Here is a 15,173-nt window from a genome sequence, read left to right on the forward strand (position 1 = left end):
AGCAGGGGCTGCGGAAAGAAAGGCTTGAGTCACAATCCCGGCGTGAACAAAGTATTTAAATAGCCGAGTAAGCTGTACCTGGATTTCATGAATGCGGCCGAAGCCGTCCTTCCAGAAGAACTCGTAGAGGTTGTAGAGGGTGTTGGGTCCCGGCATTTCTTGCAGGCTCTTCACCCTGCCCAGCTGCAGCGGGGGGGGCTGCGGCAGCTCCCCTGCCCGCCCCGGCCCCGCCACCATCTCCTCGCCTTTGTTCCCTCCCGCCGCCCGGGAGCCGCTCTGCACCTCCAGGGACGGGCTGCTGGAAAGTTTGGGCAGCTGGTGAAACCTGCTGACCAAAACTGCCTGGTAGAAGTAAGTCCTCTCGGATTCCAGCGTCTGCTTGCACTTCATTGTCAAAACCCTCGTGAAGAAAGACATGTCTCTTAATTTCAGAAAGGTCCACTTTGCTCCTTCAGCTGCTTTTTATTTGGTTGCTCTTTCTTCACTGCCTGCTTTAACTTGTACAAGCAGCACTTCTCCAAACTCTTACTGCATGAGCATCAGTTTACACAGACCATTATTTAACGCTCCCTCCCCTAGGGCTGGAAAAGGGGGGTGGGTCTGGGATGAGACTTGAATAGAACGAACCTATTATTTTGTATAATTCAAATCAGATAAATGTATCCATTTAAGCATGAAGCCAAAGTTTAGTTTTCCCCTTCTCTCCCCCATTTGGAGGGATTATCCTATGTTTCTCCTTCAGGAAAAGGTAAGTTTAGGGAATTCTTTTTCTATGGCATTAATTCACTTCAATGTGCTAGAAAACACTGTACTTTCTGCCAGAAGGTCTCTTAGTAACGTAAGGTCTCTCATCCTGTAACAGAAATGGAAAACATTTCTGCATCACATACAAATAGCAGTGGTTTTACACAGTAACCTTACCAACAGTTCCTGTAAATTACAATATCCAGGGATGTTATTTATTTTGCAGAATGATTCATCTTTGGACAGGATATACTCCATAAGCAGCTTGTGTCAACTTTTGTAGAAAATAACCATTATCCTATAACTGCATAGTGTTTGACTGTAGCTTTTCCTCAGTTCCACTACATAGATCTATAACCACACAGAGAACTTGAGCTCCAACCTGTGTTATCAGTTTGTTTTGCCCAATTAAAAAAGCATTTATGCTGTCTTCATACCTGTTTCTGTACAGCTCTGAAGGTGTTAATGATAATCTATAAAATGATGAATAGTATCAGAAATTACGTGGAAGAGAACACCTTGTTTTTAACTGAATCGGCAGCTCAGGTAGAACTTGAGGACACAGGAATGTCTCAAGGAAGATCCACATTTTTTAATTAAAAAGCTGCTGGGAAAGAAACTCTAGTGAGCTTCCAAGTTGTTTGCCTTTGTTTTTCCTTCTGTTTATTTTTCTACATTTATATTTTTGAGCCTGCAATACAATGAAGATTTGTGTACATGCTTAATTTTACCACTGATAAATCCACTGAAACAAATCTTCAGTTAGAAGTTAGACATGTGGATCCGTCTTTTTAGGTACAGAAGTAAATAATACAGGGGAAAAAAAAAAAGGGTGGATGATAGTCTTAAAATCTATAAAGTACATACTGGTTTAAGCTAGAATACTATCTTTAAAATAGGCTAAATTATACTTCAAAGGATCCAGAGAACAGCAACAACAGAAAAAATAGAAATTTTGAAAAAATAACATAAAGAGGAGGCTGAGAGAATTATTTCCTCTGGGGAAGATGACTACCAGGGGCTTGACAACAGCCTACAGATATGTACATCTTTTGTTAAAAAAAGATGCATGTCACAGAGAGAAGACAGAAAATATTGGCCTGAGTTTGCAGCTACAGATTCCTTCATTAGATTTTCAGGTAGCCTTGCTACCTCAGATATTTTTGGCATATCTCAGACACCCAGAGTATGTTGGGAAGTTATATAATTGCTGTCACTGGACTTTGCAAGAACAAGTTTGAGAAACATCTGTCAGGCATATCTTGGTCTAGGTTAACTCTCGAGTTTGCCTTTTTCTCCTACATTTCTACATGGCGGTTACATTATTTCTTCAATACTTAATCTAAAGAGGTTTTGAGAGACATAGTTACTCAGGAAACAAATACTTACGGGGAAAAAAATTAAAACCAGCTGGTGAGTCTGAGATTCAGGAAAAGTTTATCATCATAAGTAAATGAAAGGCTAATTCCATATCTCACTTAGGGACAGTGGAGGACAAGAACAAGGAGTATCTCCCAGAGCAAGTAGATGCAGTTTGTCTGCACAGGGATTTAAAAATAGAACATTTGTTTATTTAACAGGAAAGATCTAGAACATGCAAAGAACAATCTAAACTATCTAAATTATCTGCATTATTTAAATTTCATTTGCCATGTTCTATGACAATAACCAAAAAGATTTAAAGGTATTGAACAACAGATATCCCTAGATTGTCAGTCAAAAAACACAATAGAAAGAATAGAAATACACTTTGTAATGAACACCTTAGCTATGCACTTTAAAGGTTAGATCAGCATTAAAAAAATAACCTTGATCTCAGTAGTTATATGTTGAAAAACTTTTTTTTTTTTTCAAATTTATGCAGTAGTTCTTCAGCTTTAAAAATTATATTCCTATTGTTACTTCTAGATTGAAGGGAATATATGCACCCTTTCTAAAAACTGCTGCTCAAAGCTATCAATATGGTAGGGGTTTTTCTATTATTTTAAAATCATACACCTTTAAGGTAAAATCATAGAATGGTTTTGGTTGGAAAAGACCTTTAGGATAATCAAATCCAACCATTAACCCACTACCTGCAGGTTTACTGCCAAACCATGTCCCTTAGCACCACATCTATATGTCTTTTAGATACCTCCATGGATGATGACTGCACCACTTCCCTGGGTAGCCTGTTCGACTAACACTTTCAGTGAAGAAATGTGATCATGTAAAGCATCTGCTTCTATTAATATGCTAGTGATACAAACTGAGATACATTATGCTGTAAAACCTATAGTTTTGCAACTGGCAGTAGCTTTCTCTGGTTGTACATTTTGCAGTGAATTCCACATTTGGACATTCATTTTTTTCCCACTGTTACCCCTTTTTGAAGAAAATCATTGTAAGAGAGAGCGTTTCTAGCCAAGCTACTTGAAAAAGGGTTTCAGCAGTTTCATCTTGTAAGTACTTCACCAGAAGAGTACCCATTTTCACTCTGAGGAATTTCCAAAGGTGGCAGCAGTCCCAGCATAGGAACTGTGTTGTATAACCCTGTTTTTACTCAGTCTTCTCCTTACTGTTAGATTTTTGTTTGTTTGTTCACACTAAAAGGGTCTGAAATGCAAATCCCATTTAAAACAAACAGGTAAACACTCAGAGAACATGCAATTTCAGTAAAAAAGGGAGCTGAAGACAGCACTAATAATCCATATGCCATTCTCTTCAGGAGACACTAAGCCATGCAACTTGTGTACAATGTGCAAGGCAGCAATACACAACAGAGAGTGCTGTATTATGGGTTCAATAATACAAAGCAGAGAACTCTCGTCTTTAATTGCAGCCAGGGCAGCTATGCTTCTTCACAGCTATAGTGTCCTTGGAGGATTATTCATTATGTCATTTCTACCTTGCCAAGCTGTTACTTTGCTTCAAATACTTACTTTGCTTACTAACGAATCCTCCAATGTGTTACCTACCTGGGTACATTTATATATTTTAGAAGGGTTTGGGTTGGAAGGGACCCTAACCCCCTGCATGGACAACGACACCTCCCACTAGACCAGGTTACTCAGAGCCCCATCCAACCTGGCCTTAAAAACTTTCATGGATAGGGCAGCTTGCTTGGCATGCAAAACAGCTGCAGACCTCCAGATCTCATCATTGGCAATCCTCAGCAAATCATAATATCAGTCAAACATTCTGTGATTATCAGCTCTCAGGTTTACATGTGCAGTTTATACAATCACAGTCAATCCAATTTCAGGGATAAATTCTAGCTATCCATTGTGCTAAGTGTCCTGAAAAATTTGATGCTCTCTCTGCTGTCTGGATAGACTTTGTTGTTTTCTAAGCTAACACATAACAATGGAAAGTCCAAGGAATTTTCTCCCATCGTTCACATTCAAATACCTGTAAATGGGGAAAAAAAAAAAAAAAAAGTTACAGGAATCCTCAATGTACATAATTAACTTTGAATAAGATTTTATACTTGCTATCTTCTTCTAAAGAAACAGTGGAATGTATGTGCTGTTTGAGAAGAGTCCTAACCTTGGAGTGCTTATAAGACACTTCCATTGCTGCTTGTTACCTTGTATTTTTCCTAGAAAGTGCCGTCAGTATCTTATAATCAAAACCAAAATCACCCTGACCTGAAGGATTTCCCGAGTAGGTTAGAGATACCAGCTGAGTATAACAGAAAGCCATAAATGAAGCAACCACAAAGTAGCTATGCATTCATGATGAAAAAGGTCAAATTTCTTGGATATAACAGAAGGAAAGGATTTGAAGGGGAATAAGGAAGCCATTCTGCAAATCTGTATGAAGAGCACTGTCCTGTTACAAAAGGAGATATGAGTGGATTGACATCCTCAGAATTTTTTACATAGTACAGTTGGTGGAACAGCAGAAAGTCTGAAGACCAGTGGCCCTAAAAGGCCTAGATACTGTAGTTTGTCATAACAGATTACATCACAAGACAGGTTATCAAACCTTGTTTTAATGTTTAAAATATTTATAAATAATAGATACTTCTAGGAGGTTTGTTAGAAGGAGTAGAAATGCTGAGGCCCTGAGAGATGCAGGCTCAGGTACACTATTATACATCAGTAATCAACAGTACTGTAGTAACCTGTCAGTGCAGAAACAAGTTTGTTTTTATAGGTAAACTATAGAAAAGGAATACTCCAAACAGTTGCCATATTGCATGGTGGCTAAATAGACAAATACTGGAAGCAAACATTTATTAATGTGAATGAGTACATGTGGGCTACCACAACATGGAATGTGTAATTACACTATTTGCTTCTCTTTGTTGTGCCAGATCATAATTATGTGGTTCTGTTTGACTTTCAAATTAGAGTTATTAATGCATGTATGTGCCACTAAGGTTGCTGCTTTACTGACACACTTAGCATCCTTACTCCTGCAGGATCTGAGCTGGAGGTCCAGCATGCAAACTGCAGCACGTTAAATAATCAACATCATGAGTAAAACCCAAAAATGTAAGCTGTGAGAGAGAGATAAAACTGAAATGTAAGTTTCCTAGAGCAGATTTGAAAAAGATAAAGGAAGAGTGAAGGAAAGAAAATAACAAACATTTGAAAGACTAGTGCAATGCTCAGGATGTAGCCTAAATTGGTGGAAGGACTGACATTGCCTGGTTCTTATTTTCCTCCCAAGTATGATCACAGACTTGTTTCAGGTAACAAAACCCAGTAGTATCACCACAGAATTCCCAGGATTAATGGTGATTGTAGCAGCCATGATAGGTTTTATAACCTACTGCCATTCCATGTAAACCCACCAAACTGTAAAGAAGGGAGAAGTTATGTCATCCGCACTATCCAACCAAAACAGAAAGAAGATAAATATTTTCTCCTACTTGTACAACCTTCCACAATGTATATTTATCAGAGGTCTTAACACCCACTTGAAAACATACTCACATTATTTAAACAATGACATTTGTCCCAGCCTGTCCGTCTGTTGAGTTTGAAAAACTGTTTTATGTAACTAGTCAGTTTGGACTTCTGTTATTTCAAACAAGTTGGAGCACATGCCTCTTAAGAGTAAAAGTGCTAATTTTAGTTAACCTTTGGTATGTAACGGGATCACAGTAGAAGCTAAACTTGACTACCGGTAATTTTAGATTATTATTATGTTTGGATGATAATTTGTCTCCAAATATGTAGCTGCACTGTTTTCAGTCTAGACCCCCTAGTGGGGTCATATTAATTGTACTTTGTTACCTTCACTTAGTTATTTCTAAATCCAATTTAAACTTGCCCTCATCTTTTCATAAACTCTGCCAAAGTTCAGTTGAAGCTTTCTTTGTGTTCTAATAACATCAGTATTCAGAGTCAATGGCTGTATTATCATCTTACCAGGAACTTTCTTTACTTAAAATTGCTCTCTCTTTTTAACAGCCTTTGCCATGTCTGGCTTGTAATTATTTGAACATTATTTTACTACAACACAGTGTAGCAAATGCTCTACTGTATGTTTTGCATAACTGGTTAAATAGCTAATGCATGGCTAAGAAAATTCATGGAAGTAAAGGAGATCTGATGAGAGGCTGTGGGAAACTGTTCATTTCTTCTACCTTTTACCTTTGCCCAGATAACACCTCAATGAAGACTGTACAGATAGAATTTTCATAACATTTGAAAGGAAGAAAAGCTGAAAAACTTTTAAAATCAGAAATGTAAGCAAAAGTTTTCAGTGTAGCTTGAAACATGTCTTCATTGAAAAAGCCATACAGTTAGTTATGTTTGCTTTTTCTGACTGCCCTCAAACCTATCTTCGAAAATACTTTTTGTAGTTGTGAAGTTATTTTTTTTTAATTTTAAATGCCTTCTAAATTCCCATGCTTTTCCATGAGAAGGGCACAAATTTGAACTCAGCAGGCTTTGAGGTGAGAACAGAGCTTACAGGTAATTGCTACTAAAGCAGCATTAGTTTAAAAGCAAAAACTTCTCTGAAACTTTTGTTTCACTTATCACATGACAACAAATAAAATTTTAACTGAATACTGTACAAAAAGAAGATATTTACAACAGAGGAGGCTGCCAGTCTCAGGAGTTGATAGCACTGTGCAGGATACACTGTTTAGTGCTTAACCAAAAACCCCCATCAATTGACTGCAACACAAAAAAGGATCCAGCTCTACTGGCAGAGGTTTTGTAGCACACTTACATCCTTATTCTATGCTTCTTATTGTGTACCACATTGTTATCCTGAGAACTAGTCCCTTTCAAGTCCCAAGTATTCAAACATGCTAGAAAAAAGTAAGACACTACTGAAAATTATGACCATCAGGAGGACATAAGAAACCAGAGAAACAGAAATAGGATTTTCTTGCTGCTTTGCTGAGCTGTAATGCTGCTGAAATTGTCACCCCAATGTCACTGTGCCCTTTTAGTCTAGAAGTCCATCTTAAGTGAGAAACAACAACATCCTTCAAGAATTAATCCTTTCAGAGACAGACACTTGCTGGTTTTGCCACAAGAATGAAGAGCACACAAGTTTCTGTATTGTAGCCTATCAAGAACACAAAGAAAAGAACTATTTAAAAAATGACAATTCCTCAAGAAGTTGAAATTTCCTCTGGAATTCAGAATAACCAAGAAGGTGGAGAGGGAGCTGAGTAAAAGCTTTTATTTCACCAAGGAAACCTGAACTACATCCAAGAAAACTGGACCTTCTCTGTCCACAGCAGACTTCCAAGAAATCACGTAGTTACTCCAAAGTTCACCTGCCTCTGCTGTCAGTCATGGTCTGAAACACAGTTTTGCCACAGCAATCTGTTATTTTGCCCCTGGTTTAGCAAGAGTCCTACAGCAAACAAATCCCCTCTGAGTGATCATCTAGCTACTACTGTTTATTTGGAAGCATTTGGATCCATGAAGTACACTTCAACTGGTGGTGCTGTGCAAGCACACTGCCCAAGGGACAAGGGCAGCATCCCAGAAGCAGTGCAATGGCAGAAAGCAAGTACAGAATTTTCAAGGCAACCATGGAGCTCTCAGGCTTGTTGGTTCCAGTCTACTTAGCAAGGGATGTTGCCATCCATTTACGCTGGAGAAGGACCAGCCAGCAAGAGCACCTGTTAAAGCATGTGAAGACCTGTCTGCACTCCAAGAGATGGGGCTCAGGTTTGTTGGACTCAGGCTACAGAACAGCAAAAGCCCACCATGCATTGCCTGGTCACAGTGAAGCATTCCACAGGCAGCCTACAGTACTGCTTCAAATAAAGACATCTGCCTGAAAAAATGCTGAATTTTGTAGCTGAACAGGCCAATTTAGTTTCCTAGAGGGCTAGGATTACAGACTAATTTCTGGAGCAGTCTCCTGTGACTGCCAGGTGAGGAGCTGTACCTTCGAGCTCTGCTGGACTACAAGAGTAGTGAAGGGTTTGTACAACAAAAGCCCCAGGAACCACCAGTGTTTCCCAGCAGCTGATCCCTGCCTGAAAAGAACAGACTCCCTATAATCTAGAACAAACGTCACCATGCACAGCAGCAACTGTTTTGTAGGGAGAAAATGCACACCAGTCTGCCACGTGTAGCTACAGTCTGGAGTAATAGCAAGGAGTAATTACTGCAGTAATCATATCAAATTAATTAAATCTGAAGTTTGAATAGCAACAGTCATTCTCACCTCATAAAATTATGATGCTTTACTTCATGCTGAACATACTGCATCCCACACAGAGCCAGTACTCTGAGTAAGATCATTAATCATCATAGACAAGGTTTACTGCATAAGAATGAGAGCACTGTTCTAAATCTAGCTACTAGTAGTACCACAATTACAAAAATCAGTATTACTATTAAGCCATTTCCACATTTAGTAGCAAGGGATCATTTTTGTTTATGAAGTGGAGAACAGCTCCAAAGCCATTCACAAGCAAGTCAGAGAGAATTTTGCAGAGGGATGCTGGGACTTGATCAGCTATCCCATTGTGACAGAACCCTCCTATTATACTAAATTACCATTTTTTCCACTGTTGCCACAAGAACTGGTCCAAACTACCATGATAGAGGAAATCAGTGTCAGAATACTGCACATTAATCTCCTCCCTGTAAGTCACTCAAACATGGTCATGGCTGGTCCCAGTTTGTGACGCCAAAGACTCAGAACAAGAGGAAGATGACCATGCATCATAGGTCTCAGTCACTAAACAAAGTTTAAACAGAACCAGATCACTCCCATTTTCAAAACTTCCTGACCAAAATAAGCACCATATGTTCTGAATTATGCTTCCAATATTTATATATTAGTGAATTTATGCTAATAAGAAACAGAATCAGTATTTTCCTGAAGCACGTTTGTTACATAACCAGGATAGCTTACTTCATAGGTTCTTCCTATAGCTCTACAAACTCACAGCAACAAAAGCCACCTCATAGTACAATATTAAGAGCATAACTCAAAATATTTAGGAGCTGTTATTTAAAAAGCATTCTTCTGCCACAAACCACCAGCACCTCCCCTTACATTTTCTAGAAATATACTGCTGTCTTAAGGAAAAAAATCCAGCCTCAGGAATCTTTCCTTCACACTGCTGCTTCCAACTCTCCCAATGTCAAGGGTAATTCAGTAATAACTTCTGCAGTGACATTGCACTGTTTAGCAGTTATGATGGTTTTACTGCAAGGTTAATAAACAGAATATAAATGACAAGGAAAACAGCTTTTATTTCAGCATCTTCTCAACAGTAGCACAAAAAATGAGGAAAATAGAGCACAGAATTTATTTACTAATAGTTTCCTTGACTTTTTCCTTTTTGAGTTTTCTTTCTCTTTCTCCTTGGCTTCAGACAACACATTTCCAAACAATTTGTTAGAATTTTAAGACAGGTTAAGCCATTGGTATAAATTAGATCCCAGTTCAAAAATATTATGTAAAGTGCTCCTATCAGGACTTTTTCAGCTCAAGGAATGACTTTTATTTAAGCATTTTAAAAAACAGTATTTTGTGAAGCAGACACAATAATCAGATAAATAATATTTCAAACATCAGTACAAACTCATTTATAAAACCTTTCCAGAATTCTTCTGAAAAAGGGTCTTCAGCTGATAAAAATAAATTCTATTAATTACCCTGAAAACCAGACAGGTATAACCAGGATCCAGTCACTGGATAAGATCTTTCCTGTGTTAAGTTTTAGTTCCTTTTCTCATTTCACACTCAGCCATTAAAGCACATATATAGCTAAGTACATATGTGGCTTTAAAGATGCACGTAAGAAAAGTCAGATATTTCAACTCCATATTTTTAGCTATGGAAACAGGTCCATAGATCCACAGTTTTACCAACAAGCACAGATGAAGGACATCACTTCCTGAAGCGTTTGAACAGTGGGTGGATGTGTTTGTTTGCAGAAGCCTTGCTCCGTGAGGAATGGTATTCCATGTAAACTGTATCATCTGCTCCTGACATGGAGCTCATTGTGCCTGTACGACGTGACATCTGGGGAGAAAAACCAAAAGCTTAGTGTGTGGTTAGGCAGACCATCTCTGACATACTGATACCCACTGTCTACTATGCAGCACTGTTCATTTAGGGACCAGAATGCCAAAAAGCCTCCCAGGGCTTTTTTTCTTAAGAATAATTTCTACCAAGACAGTCACCTGCCACTCAGCTGGAGTATACAAACATATATGTAAGGTTTAATATGGAAAGGTGCCTTGGAGTGGGAATTCCTAATGCATTGCAGCACAATGTTACTTAGCTAAAAATTAACCCTAAAAATTGATTACCACATTGTAGCCTGATTTTAATGTATGTATCATTACATGTTTGAGGCTCTTTATTTTTCTTATCTCTTGCTGAAAATGTCAAAGTAGTACCTACTATAATAGTACTTCTCTTGAAATTGAAAAGTGGCCCTTATGCTTCTGCCCTCTGGGTATAAGGAAATGAGGATGTGATTCAAGGAGCATAGTGACACCACAAAGACTTTGTGCTGCGACTTGTGTTTCTTAAAAATGTTTACAAATATTTTTATTGTGACTTAGAAGATTCACTTCAAAATCTGTAACAATAGATATGTCATCTTCTCCCTTGAATATGATGAAGGAGGAGATGAATCGCATGTTTAACTTCTTGGTAGCACCCAACTTGAGTGAATTACTCAAATAGCTAAGTGTTAACACAGCTTAAAAAATAAATCTGTTCTCCAATGTTTCACAAAGATATGGGGGCATCAATTATGGCATCATATTTAGAATGAAAATGGAATAGGCCATTTCTGTCCCATTTGTGGTCATCCTTTTCAAAGCATTCTTTATTACCTGAGCTGACTTTGAACCATATTCTCCAGCAACTACTTCCTCCTCAGCATCCAGGTCAGATGCTTGCAGGACTTTCTGGAGAAGTTGCTGCTGTTCTTCTTTGGTTGAAAATGAAAGTTCTTCTTCTTCCATGCCAGCGAGCTTTGTTATTACCTAAAAAACAGAGCACAGTACAAGGTGAGTGCTCTTCCTCCTCAGTGTCTGCTAGTCAAAACCAAGACTTCTGAGTCTATACCCTGTTGAAATTGCCTTCATTAATGGTCTGAACAGCTTAACACTATGGATAGCACAGATTATAACAATTTGCTGGGTGGTGTACATATATATATACACACATGTATCCCCTTGTTATATCCTAGCTGGAAACACAAACCTTTGGGAAAAAAACCAAAAGACAATAGCAAAGCTCTGGACAGAGGATGTCAGCCAAATAATGTCCATACCAGCTTGACCAAGAACCTGTCCAAAGGACACAGTTCATATGCATATTCAACTTACTGCACAGTTAGCTTCATGCTATGCGCTTTAGATTTGTTGTGTTTAAGAACCAGTACATTATGTTTAAAAAAATAACCCACTAGCCTTCTAGACACAAATTTTTAGCATAAATATTGAGGGAAAAAACCCCTAGCTTATTAGGATGTACTAAAGGTTATTGAGATACAGTGCAACAACCTGTAACAATGCAGCAGAGCAAAAGGACTGAGTCAAAGTTTGTGTATCTTACTGGCTGTGCTTGTTCTCTGAAATTCTTAGCAACTCATTTGATAACCACCGATGCAGGGCACATGCCATCTACTGGCAACATAGTGACATATACTCCACTACCTGAAAAAACTCTCCTGAAGAATAGAAACACTTCCGGTACAAAGCTTTACAATAGTCAGGTTGCTTTGTTAATTAGAGGTGTTTTGAAAATATTTTTTCCTGCAGTTAAATATCTTCTGGTAAACATATGTTCATACCAGTTTTCTCACCATGTTTTTCAACTTGAACAAGTTTTGAGAAAGACATTGTAATTCAGCCCTTGATTTTGCAGTGCTTCCCCCTCTCATCTTCCTTTTTTAGCTTATCTCTGGAGTCAATGCAATTAGAAACTAATTACCTCAGTCATCTGGGCTGGATCTGACCACAAAGACTGATAAAAAAATATAAATACAGCTTAAGTTAAAACAAATCCACATTAGATGCCAAGTACTGGTTTTGAAACACAGGCTTGTGGGCTGTTGCCAATGGCAATTTCTAATTTGAAAACGGATGTGTCTTCCCGAGGAATGTCCCAGCTATAAGAATCCATTCAGAGAAGCAACCTGTTCTACTATGGCTAAAGGAACACTGTGGTCCCCCCTTCTTGTATATTTAGAAGGGTGTGTGCTATGAACATCTCAAAAACAAAGACAAAGAGCCACTAAAAGCAATTTTAAATTGCATTAGCCTGTTTCCAGTTGTGGTTGCAAAACAGTGCTAACATGATTCATAGAATGGAAAGAATTCCCACTGCATCAGCATTTTTTAAGCTGTTCAACAGATGTCAAGTTTAAAGTTATCCCCAGTTCCTTGATACAGTGAGTTCCTCTGCTATTGGTTGAAAGTTTAATATATCCTAATTCAGCCTCTGAATAAAAACACAATAAGTAACTAAACTATGGTTAGGTAACAAAAAAAAGACCTGCCAGCAGTAAACTCCAAGCAGTGGAGTTTACTGTGATGATAAGGCTCCTATTTAAGAAGCAAAGACAAAATATGTGACTTAGCAAAAAAAAATAAAATTATTCCAGTTCTCTTTCTGATGAAAAGCAGAGAATGGAGATACTGAGAGATGGCAGCATGAAAATAAGTCTTAGGAAAAAAGTTAAAATTAGGAGGAATTTGTTATCATTCCCAGGAGGAATAAATTTTAAGTAATTTAGGAATAAAAATTCTGAAGGAGAGGACATCATCACTGAAATAATTACCTAAAGATGGGGTAGAATCTCCATATTTGGAAGAATAAGAAGGCAAGCATCTGCTGGGAATGACATACAACATAGCTGATCCTGGCTTGGAGTGAAGAAACACAATAGATGGTTTATTGGAAGTTTCTTCCAGCCCTATCATTCTTTGATGCTAGCTATGACTAAGGCTTAAAGTTTGGCAAACTGAAGAAAACAGATATTCTAGCATTTTGTTCGTGAACTACAAATAAAGAACATTCCAGTACTGGTCAGCTAAAATGTTGCTGCAGACACTCAGCTGCTACTTGCACTGCTTTTTTTTTTCCAGATTACACTGAAGTTCCTCGGACCAGGTCTTCCTTGCAAAGTAATATCCCTCTACTGGAACCTCCCTCTTAGCTGTAAAATTCAAGGCATTGAGATATAAGTAAAGGGATTTCTCTAATCTTCTTGGTTACAGCCACATAGGTGCATTTGTTGAGATTAGTTGCATCTTAGTACTGATTTACAATTGTGTCAAAATACATTCACTGCAAAGCAAAACCAGGTTTTCACCTATAAAGACTGTGACATGTTGGTTTTGTTGTAAGGACCCCTCCCCTAAAGCTCTCGTTAATGAGCCAATGATTACAGAGCAATTCTTTACTTCAGCAGAGCTGTAGCTCAGAGAGGTTTTACCCATGAGAATGTCCCATGCTGCATGTAAGCCTCGTGAAGAAAAGCTGTGAAATAGCTCAGCTCAAGTGCAATCCAGCACAGGCTGGTGCCCATGCACCACATGCAATCCCTGCAGGATTTTGCCAATGCCACAAGCTTCAGCCTGTTCCTTAAGGGCAGATAAAGAAGCCTTATATTTTATTCTTCTTCTCAGTAATGTTTCTTACTCTTCTCATCAGAGTAGTAAACTGCAGTTTTGTAAAGGAATTATTTACCTAAAAGCAAGAGCTATCAAGACACCCTGTTTGGCTTTAACAACCCCATCAATAAGCATATAGGGCAGCCCATGGATTAAAAGGAAAATAAATGAGATAAACTGTGAGATCTGTTTGCTTTGGAATAGGGTGCTTTAGCCACAAGGAAAAAAATTTTCTCCTCACAGTGAAATACTGCTCTGAGACTGGAGTTCTTTGGAAATTACTTAGGATGCTTTGGAAGCCTTCTCAATTGCTGCTGGCTGCTATGACATGAACCCCTATCAACAATCCTTTACGCACAACCAATGTGATAACGTGTAACAGGAGACCTGCATGGATGGACAGTTGAAGTGCATGAACGTAAACCAATCAGGCATGTAACATCCTGCTTTACTCCCAGTGGGTGCTTGGTTTGAAGTTGGAACACTTACCTTTCTAGAACCTGTACTAATCTACCTGGATCTGCCCTCACAGCAATATAGACGATAAACCAATACTGGAACAGCTCTTGCTTGCCAGCAAAACCTTCATTAAAACATTCCACCACCAGCATAATAACACAAAAGAATATGAAAGTTATATTCTTAGGCCACAAATATAATAAATAGGAGGGAAAAGTTACCTTGAAGCTATAACCTTGATCTACAAGAAACCGTTGTCGCTTGGTTGAATATGCCATTTCCTGAGTGTCTTGGGATACAAGAGAATAAAAAAAGGCATTGTATTCCTCTGCAACCATGCCTAGGAGACAAAGACACCGAGTGGTTAGCTCCATTTGGAACACTGCAACCAAGAACAAAACCAGAACTGAATACTGAAAATAGGTGTTTAAATAAGTTGTCTCTCCACAAAAACAACCTGCAAAGTTTAGCTGCAGCCACACCTTACACAAACTAACAAAGTACACAGAATGGAAATCCCTACTTCCCTTCTTAATAGGTGAAAAGTCAAAAAACATAAAAGGAAAAGTAGACTAAGGCAATTACACTGGTGCTCTGAGAAGAAACTGCTACCTCATTATTCCAGTCAAGGTGAAAGATAAAATAATTTTTAAGTCTACTATGTAAAGAAGTAAAAAGTGAAGAGCAGGGACTGCAACAAATTAAAGAAGTTCAATACAAAGAGATAAAGGAAAAAATTTACCAAAGTAAACTGGAATTAACAGTGGTTTTACACTAAAAAAGGCAAGACAAAGATACTTAGCAAGTATTAAAAGAAGTGTTTTCTAGAGACTTGCTTTTTACAGCCATTCTATCATTTTTTAAAAAACAATTTCATGTTGAGGAAATTATCAAGGAATGGTA

The 15,173-nt window shown here is 38.2% G+C and overlaps 2 protein-coding genes across 2 annotated transcripts in view; both read right to left on the reverse strand.

Annotated features, from left to right (window-relative positions):
- Positions 1-417, reverse strand: part of LOC104387464 (cytochrome P450 27C1) — a 19,164-nt gene extending 18,747 nt beyond the window's left edge. Inside the window, exon 1 of the mRNA XM_009996234.1 lies at positions 79-417. Coding sequence (XP_009994536.1) covers positions 79-417 — 339 coding nt within the window. The remainder of the gene's footprint in view (positions 1-78) is intronic.
- A 9,627-nt stretch (positions 418-10,044) lies between these two features.
- Positions 10,045-15,173, reverse strand: part of ERCC3 (excision repair cross-complementation group 3) — a 21,029-nt gene continuing 15,900 nt past the window's right edge. Inside the window, exons 12-14 of the mRNA XM_009996235.1 lie at positions 14,492-14,610; positions 11,022-11,174; positions 10,045-10,197 (exon numbers count right to left, since the gene is read on the reverse strand). Coding sequence (XP_009994537.1) covers positions 10,063-10,197; positions 11,022-11,174; positions 14,492-14,610 — 407 coding nt within the window. The 3' untranslated portion in view covers positions 10,045-10,062. The remainder of the gene's footprint in view (positions 10,198-11,021; positions 11,175-14,491; positions 14,611-15,173) is intronic.

This window comes from Chaetura pelagica, unplaced genomic scaffold (genome assembly GCF_000747805.2).
Source record: "Chaetura pelagica isolate M959 unplaced genomic scaffold, ChaPel_1.0 scaffold3, whole genome shotgun sequence".
In the NCBI taxonomy this organism is placed as follows: domain Eukaryota; kingdom Metazoa; phylum Chordata; class Aves; order Apodiformes; family Apodidae; genus Chaetura; species Chaetura pelagica.